Source organism: Amphiprion ocellaris, chromosome 8 (assembly GCF_022539595.1).
Source record: "Amphiprion ocellaris isolate individual 3 ecotype Okinawa chromosome 8, ASM2253959v1, whole genome shotgun sequence".
Classification (NCBI taxonomy): domain Eukaryota; kingdom Metazoa; phylum Chordata; class Actinopteri; family Pomacentridae; genus Amphiprion; species Amphiprion ocellaris.
Window position 1 is genome coordinate 37,794,832 of NC_072773.1, and position 20,504 is coordinate 37,815,335.

Consider the following 20,504-nt stretch of genomic DNA (forward strand, 5'->3'; position numbering starts at 1 on the left):
AGTTTAGTCAATCGTGACTTTCTGGTTGCAGCAGGAAGCTCTGAAATTTTAGCTTTTTAAAGAATCTTGTTAAAATAATGCATTTTATATTTAGGGTTTTTATAAAAAGTGACATTAGAAATTCTGTGATTTTGAAGACAACTTCTGATCCCACTTTTAGGATTTGACTTGGTCAAGTTTTCTTTTGGAATGGCAGTTCAAGGACCATCTGAAAGTTGGAAATCCAACCATTCCTGCTGTTTTTACAGTTTCTGGCTCTAATAAATGGTGTCATTTTAGATTTTTTTAAAAAGATAACACGTCTTTTGAAGCCACCAGTGGTTTTGGGGTTCAGTTGGGTAAAAAACTGAAACTTTAACAGCAAAACCTAAAACTTACAAGACTTGGAGACAAAGCTAGCTCATGGCCTAAAGAAGTGAACCCTATAATTGAAACAACCCTTAAGATTTGGTGGGATATAGTGAATAAATTCAAGTTGGAAGGAGACTGTAAATTGTTGGTATGGCCCTCGCATTCCCCTAAATTCACAAGTGGTCAGCTTGATAATACCTTTCTAAGATGGGTGGATAAGGGAATCACAGCTGTATGTACTTTAACTGAAGGGACAGTGTTTAAATCTTTCGAGAAAGTAAAAATTGAATTTAACTTGGATAACTCAGACCTGTTTAGGTACTTCCAATTAATACACTTTTTAAATTCCGATATCAGGGTTCATTTATCACAAGAGGGCAGTGAACTAGTTGAAATGGTGAGAGGGGCATACAGAAAATTGCCGTCAAAAATTGTATCCAGACTGTATAAATGTCTACATAACTGTAATAGGACTAACTCACTGTACGTAAAACAAAAGTGGGAAACTGAATTACAACTAAAAGTGTCTGAGGAAGATTGGCATTCTATTTGCCTTTTACAACATGCTGCAACCAGCTCCAGACAATGGAGGGAATATGGCTAGAAAACATAATTAGGTATTTTATAACACCACACATCAAAAGTAAGCAGCTTAAAATTTTACAACCGTGCTGGAGACTATGTGGTTATTTGGATGCCAATCATTTTCATGTATTTTGGACCTGTGCAAATGTCAGACCTTTTTGGGAGAATATTGCAAAGGTAATTGAGAAAATCTTTGGCTATAAGATATCAAACGATCCACAGACTATGTACTTGGGTCTACCATCTAAACAGGAGGTACATGCGGAGGATATCTACCTCTACAGAGTGATCTTGTTGGCCTGCAAGAAAACCATAACAAGGAACTGGATGAAAAGTGACATTTTAACTGTGACACAATGGAGAGAAATTATGGACAAAATCTATATGATGGAAAGGTGACTAATTATTTAAGACTGACAATGGACAAATTTGAGAAGAGATGGGAGAAATGGACACACAATATAACGCAGTTGTAAAATTTGTAAAATGTATATTCTTACAACAGTAGCACCCCAGTTTGTTTGATGTTTTTATTTGTTGCAAAATGAAATATGTAAATAAAAAGTTAAAAAAAAAAACGAAACCTAAAACTTACAGCTGAAAACAAAAACCTCGTTCAGCCCTGGCTCAGATGGTAGCTGGTTGTTTCTGGTCACATTGTTGGCAGTTCAGTTCCCAATAAAATGTTAAAAACACTGAAGCTCAGTCAGTCCTGATGGCTTCACCACATAGATGTTTGGATGTAAAGTGGTTTTGAACACCTAAACTAATAGAAAGTGGTGTTTAAGTCCAGAACTTTTACCATTTCCTGTTTTGCTGAGGACCGATACATGCATTCAGTATTTCTTCTTCTATGTAAAATAAACATTAATACAACTTAGATTTTTGAGACGGCAGCAGAATTAGAGATAAATTGAAGCAGCGTGAATGGTACCAAGGAGCTGGAGTTGTTTTTCATATTAATGTGCTGTGGTGCCAGTGGAGCGTTATTTTATCAGCAGCCAGCAGAGGAATATTAATCACAGACTGTTAGTGGTGAAAGCCTGATGCTCCAATCATATTAGTCTTCTCATTAAGGCTCTGGAAAATAATAGAATTTTGATATTTAATTAGATGAGTGCTTCAAGCTCTCTGAACTCATCAGTCCAATGAAAAAGCTGTTTTCCTTTTAGTCTAAGTGGATTTAAATAAAGGAAAATGGAAAGTTTTACCAAAGATCTGGATCATTTTTCTGTGAATTTATAATAACAGTGCTCTTCCCTGTTCCTATTTTCTGGGGCACCACCGCTACATCCTGGGCTGAGCTCCCCCAGGATGATAGTGATTGGTTTGAGCTTCTGTTTTTTACTCCTCACTGAGGGTTCATTTTTCACTGTAATATAAAATCCTGGACCTCTATGGAAACAGAACAACCAGGACTAGGAGAGGGAACTGAAAACATTTTTTCTGTGATGTGACAAAGTTATAATGAAGGAAAAAAGAAGAAAAAAGTTGCATTTCTTTGTGTTTTTTTAATAGTTTTTTAATTAGAACATCAGGAATCAACATGTGCACCATTTTCCATCGGCCACAGGCATTACAAAGACTGTAACTATTCTTATTATCATGTAATAGATCCTTCAGGTCACGGGACAATACTGTGTTAGTTCCATGATCTACTCATCTGTAGGCATGAAAAGCACACACATGTATAAGCGATCATAATATGCAGGTTTAGTTTAAATGGTGGGAAACAGTTTGCTTTTGACCTGCAGCCACTGACTAAACACAGCTCAGATTTCTTCTTTTCTGTAGAAAACCTGTTTTACAGCTGAAAACGTGACACTGAATCCTCCAGTGGGTTAGTTACAGCTAGTAGAACCGGGCTGCAGGGTTATGCAACAAGGGTTTCTAGGTTTTGATTAGGATATTTCCTGCTGACTTTTTAAATTATTAACAAGAAAAAAGCTTTTTAAAAAAGTCATTTATCTGAGGACTAGTTTCTGCTGGATGCATGTCTTCCAGTATTTCTGTGGTAAAGTGTGAGTGTTTGCTGTGAGTTTAATGGAGAGTGATAATTAAAGATACGGTGGCCGAGAGGTGCAAACCAAATTTACATAATGCAAAACACTTTTACAACCTCCAAGACAAATTTACAAGCGACAAAACACTTTTACAAGTTCGAAAACACTTTTACAAGTCCGAAAACACTTTTACAAGTATGAAAACACTTTTACAAAGCCAAATGTAACCGGAAAGGGAATGTCCCAACTCCGGGGCTGAAGCGGAAGTGACGACGAGGAGCGGCTAATGCACTCTGTCCGTCTGATCTGCGCCATTTAAACACTCTAAAGACCGTCCACACGAAAAACAAAACCGCGTCAATCGGTTCATATGTTCCCCACAAAACGGGCAAAACATCACCCGCTCGCTTGGTTCACCATCAACAACAACCAAAAGTTGCATTAGCCGCTCCTCGTTGTCACTTCCGGTTCAAACCTGGAGTTGGGACATTCCCTTTCCGGTTACATTTGGATTTGTAAAAGTGTTTTGTCGAAATCCAAAAACACTTTTACAAATCCAAATGTAACCGGAAAGGGAATGTCCCAACTCAGGGCTTGAAGCGGAAGTGACGACGAGGAGCGGCTAATGCAACGGACAACGAGCGGGTGATGTTTTGCCCGTTTTGTGGGGAACATATAAACCGATTGACGCGGTTTTGTTTTTCGTGTGGTCGGTCTTTAGAGTGTTTAAATGGCGCAGATCAGACCGACAGAGTGCATTAGCCGCTCCTCGTCGTCACTTCCGGTTCAATCCCGGAGTTGGGATATTCCCTTTCCGGTTACATTTGGCTTTGTAAAAGTGTTTTCGGACTTGTAAAAGTGTTTTCGGACTTGTAAAAGTGTTTTCGAACTTGTAAAAGTGTTTTGTCGCTTGTAAATTTGTCTTGGAGGTTGTAAAAGTGTTTTGCATTATGTAAAAGTGTTTTTAGATTTGTAAAAGTGTTTTTGGACTTGTAAAAGTGTTTTGTCGCTTGTGAATTTGTCTTGGAGGTTGTAAAAGTGTTTTGCATTATGTAAATTTGGTTTGCACCTCTCGGCCACCGTATAAAGATGAGGATTCAGCCGAGTGTGAAGTCATTGACCTGTGGTCGTAGTAATGAGAGGACGATTGATCTGGAGCTCACTGTGATTGGATATTGATCGCTTGATGAGCAGAAAAAAAACCCTAAAGAGTGAAGAGGCTCTGGAACAGGCAGGACATATAAATACTGACAGTTAGATTCTACAGAGTGGAAGGTGGTGTTGGTGTTTAGGAGCTGCTGGTGGTGTTGGTGATGGTGTTGTTGGTTGGGGTGGTTGCCATGGCAACGTGCCTCACCTCTCAGTCAGTGGAAGCCTGAGGAGATGAATACATGGACATACATATTCAATCACACTTCTTCCTCATTTCTACCTGTTTTTCTTCCTGATCTCGTTTCCTCTCCTCTAGTTCCTTGCCTTGTTTCTCACCTTCTTTATCATCTCATTTCTCTTCATCTTCTTCCTCCTTCTTTCCTGTCTCCTCTCTGCTGCTCCATCTTTTCTTATTTTCGCTGCTATCCCAGGAGGATGGATCAATCCGTCACATGGTTGGAAATCCCCCTGACTGGAGGGAATGAAGGCAGACAAAGAAAAGACACAACAGTGGTTTGGACTGGAGGAATTACAACCTAAAAATACGTTTAACTCCAGCCAGAGTTCTGTCTGTCAGATTCATTATTGATTGCATGTGGTTTTAGTTAGTCCTTAAAAGACATGAGAACTACAGAATGACATTTCACACATACGTTCCATAGTCTGTAATTAAATGTGTATTTGCATTTATTCACATTTTCCAGTTGTTCTCAGGTGATGTAGGTGTCCTCATGTCTGGGCTTCAGTTTCTAATGAGCAGAATGAGATCAATTAGCAAACCTTGAACAGATCAGACATTAATAAAACCTTTCGAGATCATATCAGAGTAGAAAAACATTTATTACAGTTGTTACAATTCAAATATAGAAAAACATCCTGGATTTAAAAAGAAATGTGTTTTTTTTACTGTAGATGCTGTTAATTAATTGAGCATTTTCATTTTTGTTAGTGGGATACAGTCATGGTAATAAGCTCCGACCCTTTCCTGTCGTTTTGTAGACAGATTTCGGAGTGTAAAAGTCTGTCCATGTAATTTCAGGAAATGTGCTTCTTTCTTTATTAACCAGCATGTTTTTCTAGTTTTTACCTCACAGTGTCCACACACAGTTCAGGTTTATGTTTCATTATCTGATCCCATCTCTAAAGGAAATGTGAGGGTAGAAGCTGTAATTCAGCCTCGAGAACTCTAGTGACTTATTTCTGCTTTCAGAGGCAGTAAGAGGTCAGTAAATCTTACTTCTCTAACCCTCTCTTCTTCTTCTTCGTCCTTCCAGTGGGTCATGGCCAGAGTGAAGGAGACCGGATGATCATCAAAGACTTCCAGGTTTACGTCAGAGACTCCCTGCAGCACATCGACCTGATGAAGTCCCGCCACCCCGAGCTGCCGGTCTTCATCGTGGGACACTCAATGGTAGTTTCTGCTTTTTTCTGTTGTTATGAGCAGATGGTGTCTTTGGGGTTTATTTTGCTTTTAATCAGTTCTATTTCAGATAACAGCTCTGGGTAAAGTGAAACACTTGCGCTTGTTCAGGTTTGTTTGGCGTGAAATTACATAATATGAGTTCCTGGTGAGGTACTCGACACGGAGAGAGGGAATAAGCTGTAATTAAACATACACATTAAAAGCACACATATTTAGGAGTTTTTCTGTGACATTGTGACTTTTAAATGACAAATCTTTTACTTGTATGATGTTCTGCTGCTCTGAACTGATTTAAATCTAAATATCTGACAGCAGACTAACAAGAAAATCAAGACAGGTTTTACTTTCACTATCCTGCTGCTACTATTGTACTAAAGCAGTGAAATATTTCTTTTTATTTTCTGTCTTTTTTTTGGTTTGGCTCAATCAGAGCTCCAGGTACAAACGCCTGATCGTCGGCAGGTCTTCAGTAAAACCCTGCTTACCTTTCACACACTGACACACATTTCTGGTTTCTGAAAACCTCCAGCAGAACATCTACAGGTTCACTGACCTGCTCAGGGATAATGTTGGTGTATCTGTGGACGGACAGCAGACGGTGTCCTTTCCCCTGCTAGCCATAGTAGTTTATGTAACCTGATCTTCTACTGACCTTTTCTGTAAGCAGTGCTGTATAGTTATTAACAACTACAGCTAATTTATTTAAAAAGTTGTGGCATTCACGAGTAAAATGAAAAATACAGCATCCAGTGTCCTAAAAGCCTGTATGTCCAGTTTTCTTCTGTGAGAATAGTTAATTACCTGAATTTCTTCCATTATTCATATATTATCTGATTTCTGTTTAACCTTAAAGGAATAATGTGATATTTTAGAAGCTGTGTTTATTCCATACCAGCCTCACCTGTGTTGTTGAATATGAACTCCAGGCAGCACCTGGTTAGCTTTGCTTCTATAAAGAGAAATATCTAGCCTGGCTCTGGCTTTCTGTCCACTACAGCCTTAAGGAGAAAGTAGGCCATCCGGTTTCTCATATTTATGTGTGCTTGGGTTGTGGTGGCAGCTGGCTAAGCAGGTAATTCCAGACATTCCTCAACCCAACGATGTTTTAAAGCTCCTCACAGGCCATCCCAAGGTGTTGCAAGGCCTCATTAGGTTTTTAATCCCTCAAATAAGTTCTGGGTTTACTGCAGTGTTTCCTCCCATTTGGACAGAAGACGCCCAGGAGGCATCTTAATCGGATGATCCACCAACTCAACTGGTTCCTTCCTACAGGGAGAAGCTTAAAGTTCAGAGATCACCACCATCTCTAAGGCTAAACCTGCGGTCTCACGGCTATAGGTCAGGGCTGGAATGTAGATGAACGGGTAAAATGAGACCTTTTATCTTCAGGATAAGCTCCTTCCTCACCACAACAGTCTGGTCCAACCTCCACATGACTGCTGCCCCGATCCATCCGTCCATCTCATGTTCCATTTTCCCATCACCCATCAATAACATCCTCGGACACTTTAATTCTTAGCCTGGGGCAGCAGCTCACCTCCAACCCAGAGGATCTTATCAACCAGTGTCCCAAAGAACCACCACCTTATCATGGTGGAGGGGTGATTATGGGAGGTAACGGGAAGGCCTGTCAGGGAAAACTTACCCAAACAAGTCAGATTTAAACACCTCATTGAAGCGCTGAACAAAGCCCCCTCTGGTGCCAAGTTCCTGTCCAAGACTTGAGGCTGAATGGAGACCTATGGGGGAACAATAGCCATCACCCAGCATTTACCCCAGGCTAAATAATTCTAATCTCAACTGTGCAGCTCAGCAGAGTACACCTAAAAACAAGAAAAGCCCTCAGAGAGCGCAGTCCTCCTCCAAGGCTGCTCATACCTTGGATCATTTCTGATGGATAAGTCCTGATAAGTCCTCAGCGGTGGATTTGTAGTAGGATCACAATCAGCTGACGTAGACTTCCTTTGTTGTCATGGTTACAGTGACACCACTGTCTGGCAATGGAAATCTTTAACTAATCCGTGGATCCAGACTATAAGCTGCATTACTGCCAAAATCTAATCACTTGGTCCTTGTGTCATTTCTGACCTTCAATGGAAATTTCATCCAAATCTGTTAGTCTGTTTTTGAGTAATGTTGCTGACAGACGGACGGACGGACGGACGGACAGACAGACGTTCCTTGGCATAGGAACTACATGAATGGTCTTCAGAGTTGCACTGTGAAATCTGCAGCTCCAGTTTGAACCAGAATCTGAGATTCTGTTAGAAACAGCCTGAAGGCGACCACGCTGCTGTTTTTATCTGATCGGTTTATTCAGCTTTTCAGAGCTGCATCCTCCATCGTTGTTCTGCTCTGTGACCCATTAACTCCTAGAGCAGCTCTGGGAGCAGTAGTGATGAGTTCTATAACAGATAAATACTGCTGGTGTTTGTAGTCTAATCAGCCCACAGACCTCAGCGTTTATTCAGAAACACATTCTCATCCATCTTTAACCGTCCTGTCGTACTGAAGCTTCTAGTTTAAAAAGGAAACACAAAACAAAAGCTCCTTCAGACTCTCTGCAGACGCCTCCACCTGTACAGAACACAAATCCAGTGTTTAGTGTTTTAGTTGACAGCTGGAAGTTTCGTATCCAGCAGAGCACACAGAGCAGAAATGCTAATTCATTAGGGAGCTGTTGTTCCTCGTTATCTGGCAGCACAGCAGTGATTCATGTCTGCAGAAAGATGGGTTTACAGCGTATGTGGAGAGTTTAACTGTAAAATAAAGTCCACATTGTTTGAAATAATACATCATATAGACTCAGTTCCTTATTTGAATGTTATTTGTAACCCTGTGCATTAAAATATAACTTAAAAAGGGGTTTATACGTCATGTGTTTAGAGGACGTTAAAACCAGCACGGTTTATATGTTATCATATAAAAGACTCCAACAGGCTGTTTTATTACTTCTGGAAGCATCTGGAAGGAGATTCCTGTCAGCTGGTTCTTCCTCAAGGAATCATGATCCTGCAGTCCAAATAATTAGGAACAGTCTGTTTGTTCAGATCCCTACAGAAATGCTCAGACTGCATAATGTTAACCAGTTTAACCACCAACTGCACTATTACTGACAAATTATCTCCCATTAGAACCACTTTTACAAGCAGAGTCCAATAAACATCAAGCCCCGTCTACTCGGAGGCCTTTATTGAACCTGTTTTACCAAAACTAAACCTTTTCTCAGCTGCTGAACCTTTTGGAACCTGATTCTAAAGATATGAATGACTTGTTTTTATGAACTGCTGGTTTATGGCCCTAGGGTTCCTTCATGGACTGAAACTGTGCTGCTTGTGACGCTGTTTGCAGTCATATAATCTCTTTTCATAACTAGAAACCCTTTTTTGTAAATATAGATGGTCCTACGCTACGTTCAGCATCACTTTTAACAACCAAAATATGAGTTTCTGCTCTGAAGTTTCCAGATTCTGTTTGACGTCAGACTGTGGTCGGTTTAACAGCATCTCCTCTCCTGCTGTAAATAAAGCCATATACTGCTGCCAGCTGGGCTTTTAGATGCTTCAAACAACAGTCTGTTTAATTAATGGGCCTTCTATTGTAAACCTTTCATGGCTCCAGCAGCAGCTCTGTATTTATATTCAGAGTTTGTTAGAGCACAGATTGGTTCAGTGTAAATTCTGCTGAGATCCAGATAGAAGCTGTTTAGACGTCAGAGTCTGTAAATATTAAGACTCCAGAACAGGCTGCCGTTCCTCCTCCTTCTCCCATTTTTCTCATCGCTCCCTTCATTTTTTGGTTTTCTTTTTAATGCCTGTTTCTTTTTTCATTCTTTCCTGCTTTTGTTTCTTCTTTGTTCTGACATTCAGCCAGTCCTCCAGTCTCTCCATCATCTGCTTTCTTTTTCCTCCTTTAACTTCTTGGTGAAGGCTCCAGTCATCCCATTTCATTTTTGTGTCCTCTTTCCTTTCATGGTCAGATCCTCCCCAACATTCTCACTTCCTTTTCTTCTCAGCCTCTTTTTCCTCCTTAAAAACAGAAGGAAATAAACCCAGACTGTGTGTTTGTGGAACCAAACCAAACTTTGTGTTTTTCCAGGCCTCGTTTCCCAGCGCTGTGACTTCATCCTGTTTCTGTTCGCTTGTTCCTCTGCTGCTCCGTTTGTATGAATCTCTTGTTTAACGGATGATGGCAGAAAGCTACCAGACAATGGAAACCACCTGTGGATTAACTGGATGATAACATCCTGCAGAGGCGTCACGCTGTTAGAGTCCAGCATCACCAGTAGTCTGATCGAACTCTGCAAACAAAACCTTCCTTGTTCTTTTGCACTGAGCGTAAACTTCCAGCAGGTTCTGTAAGATCATCCGTCATACTGAAACTGAAACAGAAATGTGTAAGGAGAGTTTAGAGATGAGCCAGTTTCTGCAGCCGTCTGTTATCTTTGGACACGATGTTGGTCTTTTGATTGATTGTCTTCTTTGGTCCAGACTGAAATACCTCAACAACTACTGGATGGATTTCCCTCAAACTTTGTTCCAGTCATCCCCAGAGGATCAGTTCTGGTTCTGGTATAAGTTCTAAGTTAAGTTCTACGTTATTCGATTGCTGCATCTCACAGAGAAGTTGTTCAGACGTCCGTGTTTCCTGGATAATAACTGACCTTTCTGTGCTATTGATGGGTATAGTTGAATCTGTTCTTTGGATTACAGCCAAATTTCCATAGGGTTAGGGTTATCAGACTGCTTCATTCCTCTTTAATAAACATTCATTAGTGATCAGTAAATCGATAGATGCAACTTTTTAATCTATAAAATGAATAAAAATCACATTGTGGGCTCGTTTAGTTGCACACATGAGATGGAATCTACTTTTTTCCGTTTTGGAGAATTTTCAGGCTTTCAATAGTGGAAAAAAGTGAAAAACACCAAAAAGTGTAATATATAATAAATAAGAAATGATTTTAGGCACATTAAACCTGATAAACCTCAGCATGTGAGCATTTTAAACATGTTCCTGAACCTGCTGTCTGCAGGCTACACAGTTAGTCTCATTTATAAAAAACAATCTTATGCATTAACTTACTGCCTAAAGTAAATAATTATTTAGGATTAATCATTCCAAACATACTGCAAGCTGCTGATTAGAAAATAACACAGTTCACCATCTCAGAACACCAAAACAAGACCAAAGGTTCCAACTAGAAACCTTGTTACAGACAAACAGCTGATTTTTATTTACAGTTTTCTCTTCTTACTGAATGATGGAACGCTGACAGAAATCCTCCAGCTCTTCCCCAGTCCTCTCCATCAGTGTTTCTGGCAGCGGCTCGCTGTCCTACTTCCTCATCGCCAGCGTTTAAGTAACGTTCCACACTGTTTACGGTTTATTAGTTCAGCTTTTTGGCCTTCAGTCGCTCACTGTTACTCATTCAGTGTCTGGTTTGCACTCTGAAGAACAAAGATCGCTGTACGGATCAAAACCAAACTAAAGAACGAAGATCGCTGTGCGTATCACAGTTAGACCAACCAGCTGTTTTTCTGGATGTTGTGTCACGTATTCATTGAACCCTCTCAGATTTACTGTTTAATTCTGTCTCTCTCTAAAGCAATAAACCACTAAATTAAAGCATTAAACTTGCTATATAAATGAGAATAACTTAAGTTTAATGAAAGCGTTTCGTGCTGCAGGCTGGCAGCTATTTATCTTCCATCTCAGTACCTTTAAAACTAGAATAGTACTGCAGAATAATTAGTGTTTAGTTTGTAAACTGTCTATGAATTATATATATATATTATGTATAAATTCAATAAAAATGTAGTGTAATAAAATATAGAAATAAAACAACTACAAAAAAGGATAAATAAGTGAAGATAACCGTCCTTTCATAATTCAAATATATAGTCTAGCCTTAATGAGATCGTGTGTATTTTATTAGCTTGTTATTATATTATTTTATTAATAAGGTTGATGTAATCATATAAGATGTGTCTCATTTAACAAACAAATCTACATAATATTGCAGAACCCATATTTATCATCATTAATCGTCACTAATTGTGATTTCATAAAAACATTTACAGCATTAAATTTGAATTGAACAGTTTAATATACTGAATTAAAATGAAATATTTGTATTTAAACAGGCATAAAATGGAAATGTAAAGATTACTCAGTTTATTTAGCTTTAATGTTAGTGTGTTTATATGTATAAGGTCCATGAAAATAAACCTTTAATTAAATCAGTTCAACAGTTTCATCTCTTAAATATATAATATTTGTAAGATAAGTCGTTCTAACTGAGGTCCATTTAATGTCCATTAGTCTCCATCCTTCTGTACATCGTGTTCTAGCTGCTCTCTTCATTCTATGTCAGGATTTTAGCTCCTTTCTGACTGTTCAGTCCTCCAGCGTCAGACAATACCAGCATTCATCCAGAGATGAACAGAGGCTCTAATCAGCTTCTCAAAGAGTTCCTCTGTTCCTTTCTGTTCACACTGATCTCACTCCATCAGTGTTCACCACCGCAGATAAAAACTAATTTCTGTTTTCATTTATTTAACTAGAATTAAAGCTGCTGAACCGACTCATTTCTTTTTAATTTATTTAACTAGAATTAAAGCTCCTGAAGCATCCTTCCACCCGTTGGTTGAGTATGATTCTGTCAGAGTGAGATGGATGATGGGTTTCAGGTCCGCTGGTCTTCTAGATCTTAAAATAGGAGGTAAAGGAGGCAGTCAGGATGTGGTTTCAGCTCTGAGTTTGCATGCAGGCAGCAGTGTGCTCTTATGTCTTTAGAACGTGAAGTTTTCTGGTGGGAAATGTTTTGTCCTCCTCTTTTCTTGATCCTGTCGCTGGCCTCAGGCTGATGAATATTCACTCTGGTGACAAAGAGCCCACAGAACCAGAGCTGAAGCCAATTAGTCTCCAGAAACAGCAGAGAGGAGCTCTGATTCACCCCCTAGAATCCGTACGAAAAGAGGAACGACGCCAGAGTCAGCCGTGGAGAATCCATCCCAGCTCCTGGCCGTCACAGAGCAGCTAATTATCATTCCTTTGAATCAGAAGAACTATGGGCCAGAACTATTGGTCAGAACTATCAGAAGAACTATCGGCCAGAACTATAGGCCAGAACTATGGGCCAGAACTATCAGAAGAACTATCGGCCAGAACTATGGGCCAGAACTATCAGAAGAACTATGGGCCAGAACTATGGGCCAGAACTATCAGAAGAACTATCGGCCAGAACTATGGGCCAGAACTATCAGAAGAACTATCGGCCAGAACTATGGGCCAGAACTATCAGAAGAACTATCGGCCAGAACTATGGGCCAGAACTATCAGAAGAACTATCGGCCAGAACTATGGGCCAGAACTATCAGAAGAACTATCGGCCAGAACTATAGGCCAGAACTATGGGCCAGAACTATCGGCCAGAACTATGGGCCAGAACTATCAGAAGAACTATCGGCCAGAACTATTGGCCAGAACTATCAGAAGAACTATCGGCCAGAACTATGGGCCAGAACTATCAGAAGAACTATGGGCCAGAACTATGGGCCAGAACTAACAGAGGAACTATGGGCCAGAACTATCAGAAGAACTATCAGAAGAACTATCGACCAGAACTATAGGCCAGAACTATGGGCCAGAAATGTGGGCCAGAACTATCGGCCAGAACTATGGGCCAGAACTATCAGAAGAACTATGGGCCAGAACTATGGGCCAGAACTATGGGCCAGAACTATCAGAAGAAATATGGGCCAGAACTATCGGCCAGAACTATCAGAAGAACTATGGGCCAGAACTATCAGCCAGAACTATCAGAAGGACTATGGGCCAGAACTATCAGAAGAACTATCAGCCAGAACTATGGGCCAGAACTATCAGAAGAACTATGGGCCAGAACTATGGGCCAGAACTATCAGAAGAACTATGGGCCAGAACTATCGGCCAGAACTATTGGCCAGAACTATCAGAAGAACTATCAGAAGAACTATTGGCCGAAGCGTGGTGCTGATGTCTGAGGAACTATGGGCCGAGGCATGGCCGGGATGTCTGAGGGTTGCAAGTTCACGTCTCTGTTCAGAGCAACAAAAGGCCGAGGTGGAAACTCTCCGTCCAACAGCGGAGGGGGTGTTTAATGTTAGTCTTGACCTTTGAATAGTTTTTCCTCTCAGAACCTTTCACCTACTTAGATGTTCCCACAAATCATCAACCCGGACTACAACGTGTTTAACCCTAAACTCAAATTACTCTCTATATTATCTGCAGTTATTTCACTTTTATTTCCCTTCTCTGGACATTTTCACATCAATTTTGCTCACTGGAGTCATTTCCCTCTCATTGTTTGATATTCTTTATTTGGAGAAATAAATTATTAGTAATTATTATCATAATTAAAGGAATTCTACCTTTACTTTGTTCAGATATCACCTGAGTTTCTATTAAATCATAACATCAGACTTATTAGTTGAATTAATTACAGAATGTTGATTAACTAAACGGCTGGTTCCAATAAGTTTCATATCACACCAATCTAAATCCTCTACTGACAGCAAACAGATTTGGTTTGGATCCACTGAAATGAAATTTATCTTGCACATACATCTAATTTCTGTTTATTAATACATAAATGGCCTACAGGTCTATTAATGATATTCAGTGTCTTTATTAGATAACTGCTCTAATCTAAACCAATTAAACCGAGTTTCATTCAGCATAAAGTTAATCATTTCTGAACCCTAAACCTGGTTCTCCTGGTTTTAAACAGCTTCTTGTCTTTAACTGTAATAAAAACTATACATTTTCTGACAGTCATTGGAATATTTAACTTGATGTTTAACCAAATCTCTGCCCGAAACTGTGAAAATTCATCAAAATAAGTTTATTTTACACTTAAATTCTAGATAATTTGCTGTAACCTGATTCTGTAAAAGTCGACCTGTAACCCAGCAGGACAAAAACCTGCGACTTTTCAGCTGAACTGCAGGCAGTGTTTCCAGAGGAGCATAGAAGCTCATTAAACATCCACACACTTGGACAAAATTGTTGGTCCCCCTCGGTTAATGAAAGAAAAACCCACAATGATCACAGAAATCATTTGAATCTGACAAAAGTAATAATAAATAAAAATTCTATGAAAATTAACCAATGAAAATCAGACATTGCTTTTGAACCGTAGTTTAACAGAATTATTTTAAAAAATAAACTCATGAAACAGGCCTGGACAAAAATGATGGTACCCCTAGAAAAGACTGAAAATAATGTGACCATAGAGACATGTTCAATCAAGGTGTGTCCTCTAATTAGCATCACAGGTGTCTACAAACTTGTAATCAGTCAGTCGGCCTATTTATAGGGTTACAGTAGTCACTGTGCTGTTTGGTGACATGGTGTGTACCACACTAAACATGGACCAGAGGAAGCCAAGGAGAGAGTTGTCTCAGGAGATTAGAAAGAAAATTATAGACCAGCATGTTAAAGGTAAAGGCTAGAAGACCATCTCCAAGCAGCTTGATGTTCCTGTGACTACAGTTGCACATATTATTCAGAAATTTAAGATCCATGGGACTGTAGCCAACCTCCCTGGATGTGGCCGCAGGAGGAAAATTGATGACAAATGGAAGAGACGGATAATACAAATGGAAACAAAAGAGCCCAGAACAACCTCTAAAGACATTAAAGGTGAACTCCAAGGTCAAACTACATCAGTGTCAGATCACACCATCCGTCATTGTTTGAGCCAAAGTGGACTTCATGGGAGACGACCAAGGAGGACACCATTGTTGAAAACAAATAAGATAAACTTTATTGATCCCACACTGGGGAAAGTTCACCGTTGCAGCAGCTCCAAGTAGAAAAAATAGTTTAAAGGCAGTACAGAATAAATAGAAACACACAGAGCAAAATCACAGAGAACATTATATACACAAATCCTAAAAAAGCCAGACTGGAATTTACCAAACTGCATGTTGACAAGCCACAAAGCTTCTGGGAGAATGTCCTATGGACAGACCAGACAAAACTGGAACTTTTTGGCACATCAGCTCTATGTTCACAGATGCAGAAATGAAGCATATGAAGAAAAGAACACTGTCCTACTGTGGAACATGGAGGAGGTTCTGTTATGTTCTGGGGCTGCTTTGCTGCATCTGGTACAGGGTGTCTGGAATCTGTGCAGGTACAATGAAATCTCATGACTATCAAGGTATTCTAGAGAGAAATGTGCTGCCCAGTGTCAGAAAGCTTGGTCTCAGTTGCAGGTCATGGGTCTTGCAACAGGATAATGAGCCAAAACACACAACTAAAAACAGCCAAGAATGGCTAAGAGGAAAACATTGGACTATTCTGAAGTGGCCTCTATGAGCCCTGATCTAAATCCTATTGAACATCTGTGGAAGGAGCTGAAACATGGTGTCTGGAGAAGGAACCTTCAAACCTGAGACAACTGGAGCAGTCTGCTGATGAGGAGTGGACCAGAATACCTGCTGAGAGGTGCAGAGTCTCACTGACAGTTACACAAATGGTTTCATTGCAGTGACTGCCTCAAAACGTTGTGCAACACAATACTAAGTTAAGGGTACCATCATTTTTGTCCAGGCCTGTTTCATGAGTTTATTTTTGTAAATAATTCTGTTGAACCATGGTTCAAAAGTAATGTCTGACTTTCATTGGTTTAATTTTTATAGAATTTTTATTTATTATTACTTTTGTCAGATTCAAATGATTTCTGTGATCATTGTGGGTTTTTCTTTCATTAACCGAGGGGGACCAACAATTTTGTCCACGTGTGTGGATGTTTAATGAGCTTCTATGCTCCTCTGGAAACACTGCCTGCAGTTCAGCTGAAAAGTCGTAGGTTTTTGTCCTGCTGGGTTACAGGTCGACTTTTACAGAATCAGGTTACAGCAAATTATCTAGAATTTAAGTGTAAAATAAACTTATTTTGATGAATTTTCACAGTTTGGGGCAGAGATTTGGTTAAACATCAAGTTAAATATTCCAATGACTGTCAGAAAATGTATAGTTTTTATTACAGTTAAAGACAAGAAGCTGTTTAAAACCAGGAGAACCAGGTTTAGGGTTCAGAAATGATTAACTTTATGCTGAATTAATTATAGAATAGAATAGAATAGAATAGAATATCCTTTATTAGTCCCACAAGGGGAAATTTGCAACATCACAGCAGCAAAGTGATATAAGAAAAGCAAGAAAACACACCTATAAACTGAAGAGGTGAAGTATACACACTAAATATACAATATAAATAAAAACAGAAGAACACACAGATACTAAGAACATAAAATTAAGAATATTGATATGAATGAATGTCACTTGGCTGCTTGGAGTACAGATGATCAAACAGCGTTTTAAAACCACTGATACCTTTTGATATAAATACACGACTGTTTAAAAGTTTGCTGTCACTTAGAAATGTCCTTATTGTTGAAAGAAAAGCAGTTTTTTTCAATGAAGATAACATTAAATGAATGATAAATCCAGTGTAGACATTGTTAATGTGGTAAATGACTATTGTAGCTGGAAACAGCTGATTTTTAATGGAATATCTCCATAGGGGTACAGAGGAACATTTCCAGCAACCATCACTCCTGTGTTCTAATGCTACATTGTGTTAGCTAATGGTGTTGAAAGGCTCATTGATGATTAGAAAACCCTTGTGCAGTTATGTTAGCACATGAATAAAAGTGGGAGTTTTCATGGAAAACATTTAGAATGAACAGTGGTGTAGATCTGTAGACTGGAGATTTATGGAGTCAACCTCAGAGTTTAAAGTTGAAGAAAGAACTCTTCAAATATAGCTGAAATCACTGCTTTAGTTAAATTTTCTGTGTTCTTGTTCTGTCCCAGGGCGGTGCCATCTCCATCCTGACCGCCTGTGAGAGACCTGAGGATTTTTCTGGAGTGGTTCTGATCGCTCCAATGGTCCAGATGAGTCCGGAGTCGGTCACACCCTTCAAGGTACCATCACAGTCCTCTCATCCTAATCATTTCCTCCAGGATGGATAAAGTAGAGCTTATCTTATCTTAGATCTCATCCTCTGAACTTTCTACCATCCTTCTCTGTATTTCTACCCTGGAGTCTTTCCGGCCCGTTGTAGACGATGACTGGAACTCTGACGGCTTTTATTGGTGTCTGGAGGGCAGGAATCAGACAGTAGCTCTGAGGAGGGTTAGCTCTCTGACTCACCGACATCAGAGAGTCTCATTTGAAGGTCGAACACTGAACTCTGGAGGAGTTCTTCATATTAACGAGAAGAAAAGTGTTTTTGAATCAGCTCTGTGTTCCTTCTAACAGAGATAAAGGCTTTCTTCATGGTGTTTCTGTGTTCTCACTGTGTTTCTTTTGTTCTGCAGGTTTTCATGGCGAAGCTCCTGAACCACATGCTGCCCAGCCTGCCTCTGGGCGCCATTGACTCCAAATGGATTTCACGGGACAAGAAGCAGGTGAGAGACGCTGCTGGTTCCACGTTCAGACTGTTGTTGTTGTCTGTGATTGAAATATCAGGTCCTGCTGGAGCAGAAAATAGAAGCTGAAGGTCTCAGGGGGGAAATGTGGCGTCGTTTAGGTCAACATGACATGAAGTCATGAACAATCCCAGGATGGAGGATTTCTGTCCAAGGTTGTGTTTGTGCAGAAAATAATTGGGCTGTATTGTGTTGTGTTGTAATTACGTTAACAGGCGACAGCTACGATGTCACCTGCAGGACAAAGACACTGAAGCTGACATTCAGGTTCACACACCTCTGTTCTCACATATCTCAGCCTGGGGACATGTTTTTGTACCGTTGTAGTTTCCAGTCTCACTTCCTGTCTCTGCTGCTTCCTGCAGTCTGTTGGAAGAAGCAGAGTTTACCAGGTAGAACAACAGGTAGACCTAACAGATCAACAGATACCTCAATGACACACTGACAGGAACATATATAGAAGACAAAGGTTCCTCAGAAGATCTGGTAAAAGTAAAACGAGATGCATATTTGACAGAAGCAGTTAAAGGAGTTCAGCTGTAGAAAACCACTTAAAGCCAGGAACCGTCAGCTTTCCTTCAGCAGGTTTTATTTCTCACATTTACATTTATAGTGTTTACAGTGAAATGCAGACTATGCAATAATAAGACATTCTAAAGAATATTCTTTAAAAACAATAGAAAAATAGAGAAAGTCCCATCATCTTCATGTTCTTTGGGATAAAATCAATGCTAGAAAGATCCTCACCACTGGATGTGTGACATTTCTTTACTTCAGCCTCATTTATGTTGTTTTAATCACGTCAATCAACCAGTTTCCCTCCAAACAGCTCAGATTGTTTCATTAAATGTTTTTGTGCTGCTTTTCAGCAAATGATTAACAGAATGATGGATCATTTCAGCTGGACTGCTCTCAGCTTTAGTGTCTGTAGTTTTAAATAGAGCTGGACTACTGCTGTCCACGCCCCCTTCAGGAAGAAAACTCTCTGTCTGTAATTGACAGCATTGAGAGAAACAGTGGAGTGCATCAGACCAGGGCTTCCTAGTGCTTCTAACGTCCTCTCTGAATGATTGTTTTACCTCCCAGCGTTTCTCTTAACTTCTGTATTTGTCAGAAAACATGTTTATAAAAATCGGTTTTCTGACAAAAAAAAGCAGCTTAGAAACGACTCAGAAGTAACTACTGGTTAACATGTAGTCACTATTAATACACATTATAATTATAAATTACATATATGTAACGTTTTAGAATTATATGTATATGTGTGTGTGTGTATAGTTTCCACCACCAGAAAACATTGACAGACTGGTAAAGATAATAGCTGAGTGTTTTTAGACGGTTTCTATGGTAGAATTTTATCTGACTGTGGAAGGAAGTGTTTCACGGCTCAGCTTCCACTCATTCATTATTCAGAACACCTGAGAGAAGTAGTTCTCCTCAGCTTAGTTCATCTAGAAGGTGAGTTTCTGTGTTTGATCTAACAGCAGTTTAATGTCCCAGAAGAAGAGTTTATCTGTTTTATCTAACATCATTATAGAACAGTTTAATGTCTGCTGATATTTAACTATAATTTCACCGTTTGAACCTCTAAAACCTGTTGGCAGGTTAGAAAAGCAGGCCATATTTTTTAAAAACAGTCAAAATGATAGCATTTACCAAAACCAGAAACTGTAGAAACAGAAATAATCTGAAGTTTTTCAGCTTTTAAATGCTCCTTTAATCTTTGTGTACCATTGGGAAGAGTTCACCACATTTAAGCTTAAAATCGGGATATTTTATCAAAATAACTTTAATATCTCATTTTAAAAAAATAGCAAAAATTAAATAGTTTGCAGTGTTTTAATCTATTGACAAAATAATTCTTTGCCCCAAAGTGCAGCTAAAACTGAGACTGACTGGAATGGATCCATGAGACAGAAAACAGAGAAAATAGTCAGATTTTAAACTTTATGAAGATCCCTGAAACATGTTGGAATATGTTAGGACTCTCAAACTTCTTAACAATGTAAAATATGCTTTATCCATCCATTATCTATACACCGCTTATTCCTCACTAGGGTCGCGGGGGGTGCTGGAGTCTATCCCAGCTGACTCAGGTGAAGGCAGGGGACACCCTAGACAGGTCACCAGTCTGTCACAGGGCTACATACAGAGACAAACAATCACTCTCACATTCACACCTACGGGCAATTTAGAATGATCAATTAACCTCAGCATATTTTTGGACTGTGGGAGGAAGCCGGAGTACCCGGAGAAAACCCACGCATGCACAGGGAGAACATGCAAACTCCATGCAGAAAGATCCCGGGAAAGCCGGGACGTGAACCAGGGACCTTCTCGCTGCAAGGCGAAAGTGCTAACCACTACACCACTGTGCAGCCCTAAAATATGCTTTAATGCTATAAAATAATATTACATATAAATATATTACGCTTCTCAGTGCACTATATGTTTTAAGACTCTAAAATACGTCTCAATAGTGTAAAATACGCTTTAATGCT

At 39.6% G+C, this 20,504-nt stretch overlaps 1 protein-coding gene across 2 annotated transcripts in view; it reads left to right on the plus strand.

Moving 5' to 3' along the window:
* The window catches only part of mgll (monoglyceride lipase), a 58,719-nt gene that overhangs the window by 26,214 nt on the left and 12,001 nt on the right, over positions 1-20,504 (plus strand). For both annotated transcript variants that reach the window (XM_023272519.3, XM_023272518.3), the window contains 3 exons: positions 5,366-5,502; positions 17,386-17,496; positions 17,893-17,982. In XM_023272519.3, coding sequence (XP_023128287.1) covers positions 5,366-5,502; positions 17,386-17,496; positions 17,893-17,982 — 338 coding nt within the window. The remainder of the gene's footprint in view (positions 1-5,365; positions 5,503-17,385; positions 17,497-17,892; positions 17,983-20,504) is intronic.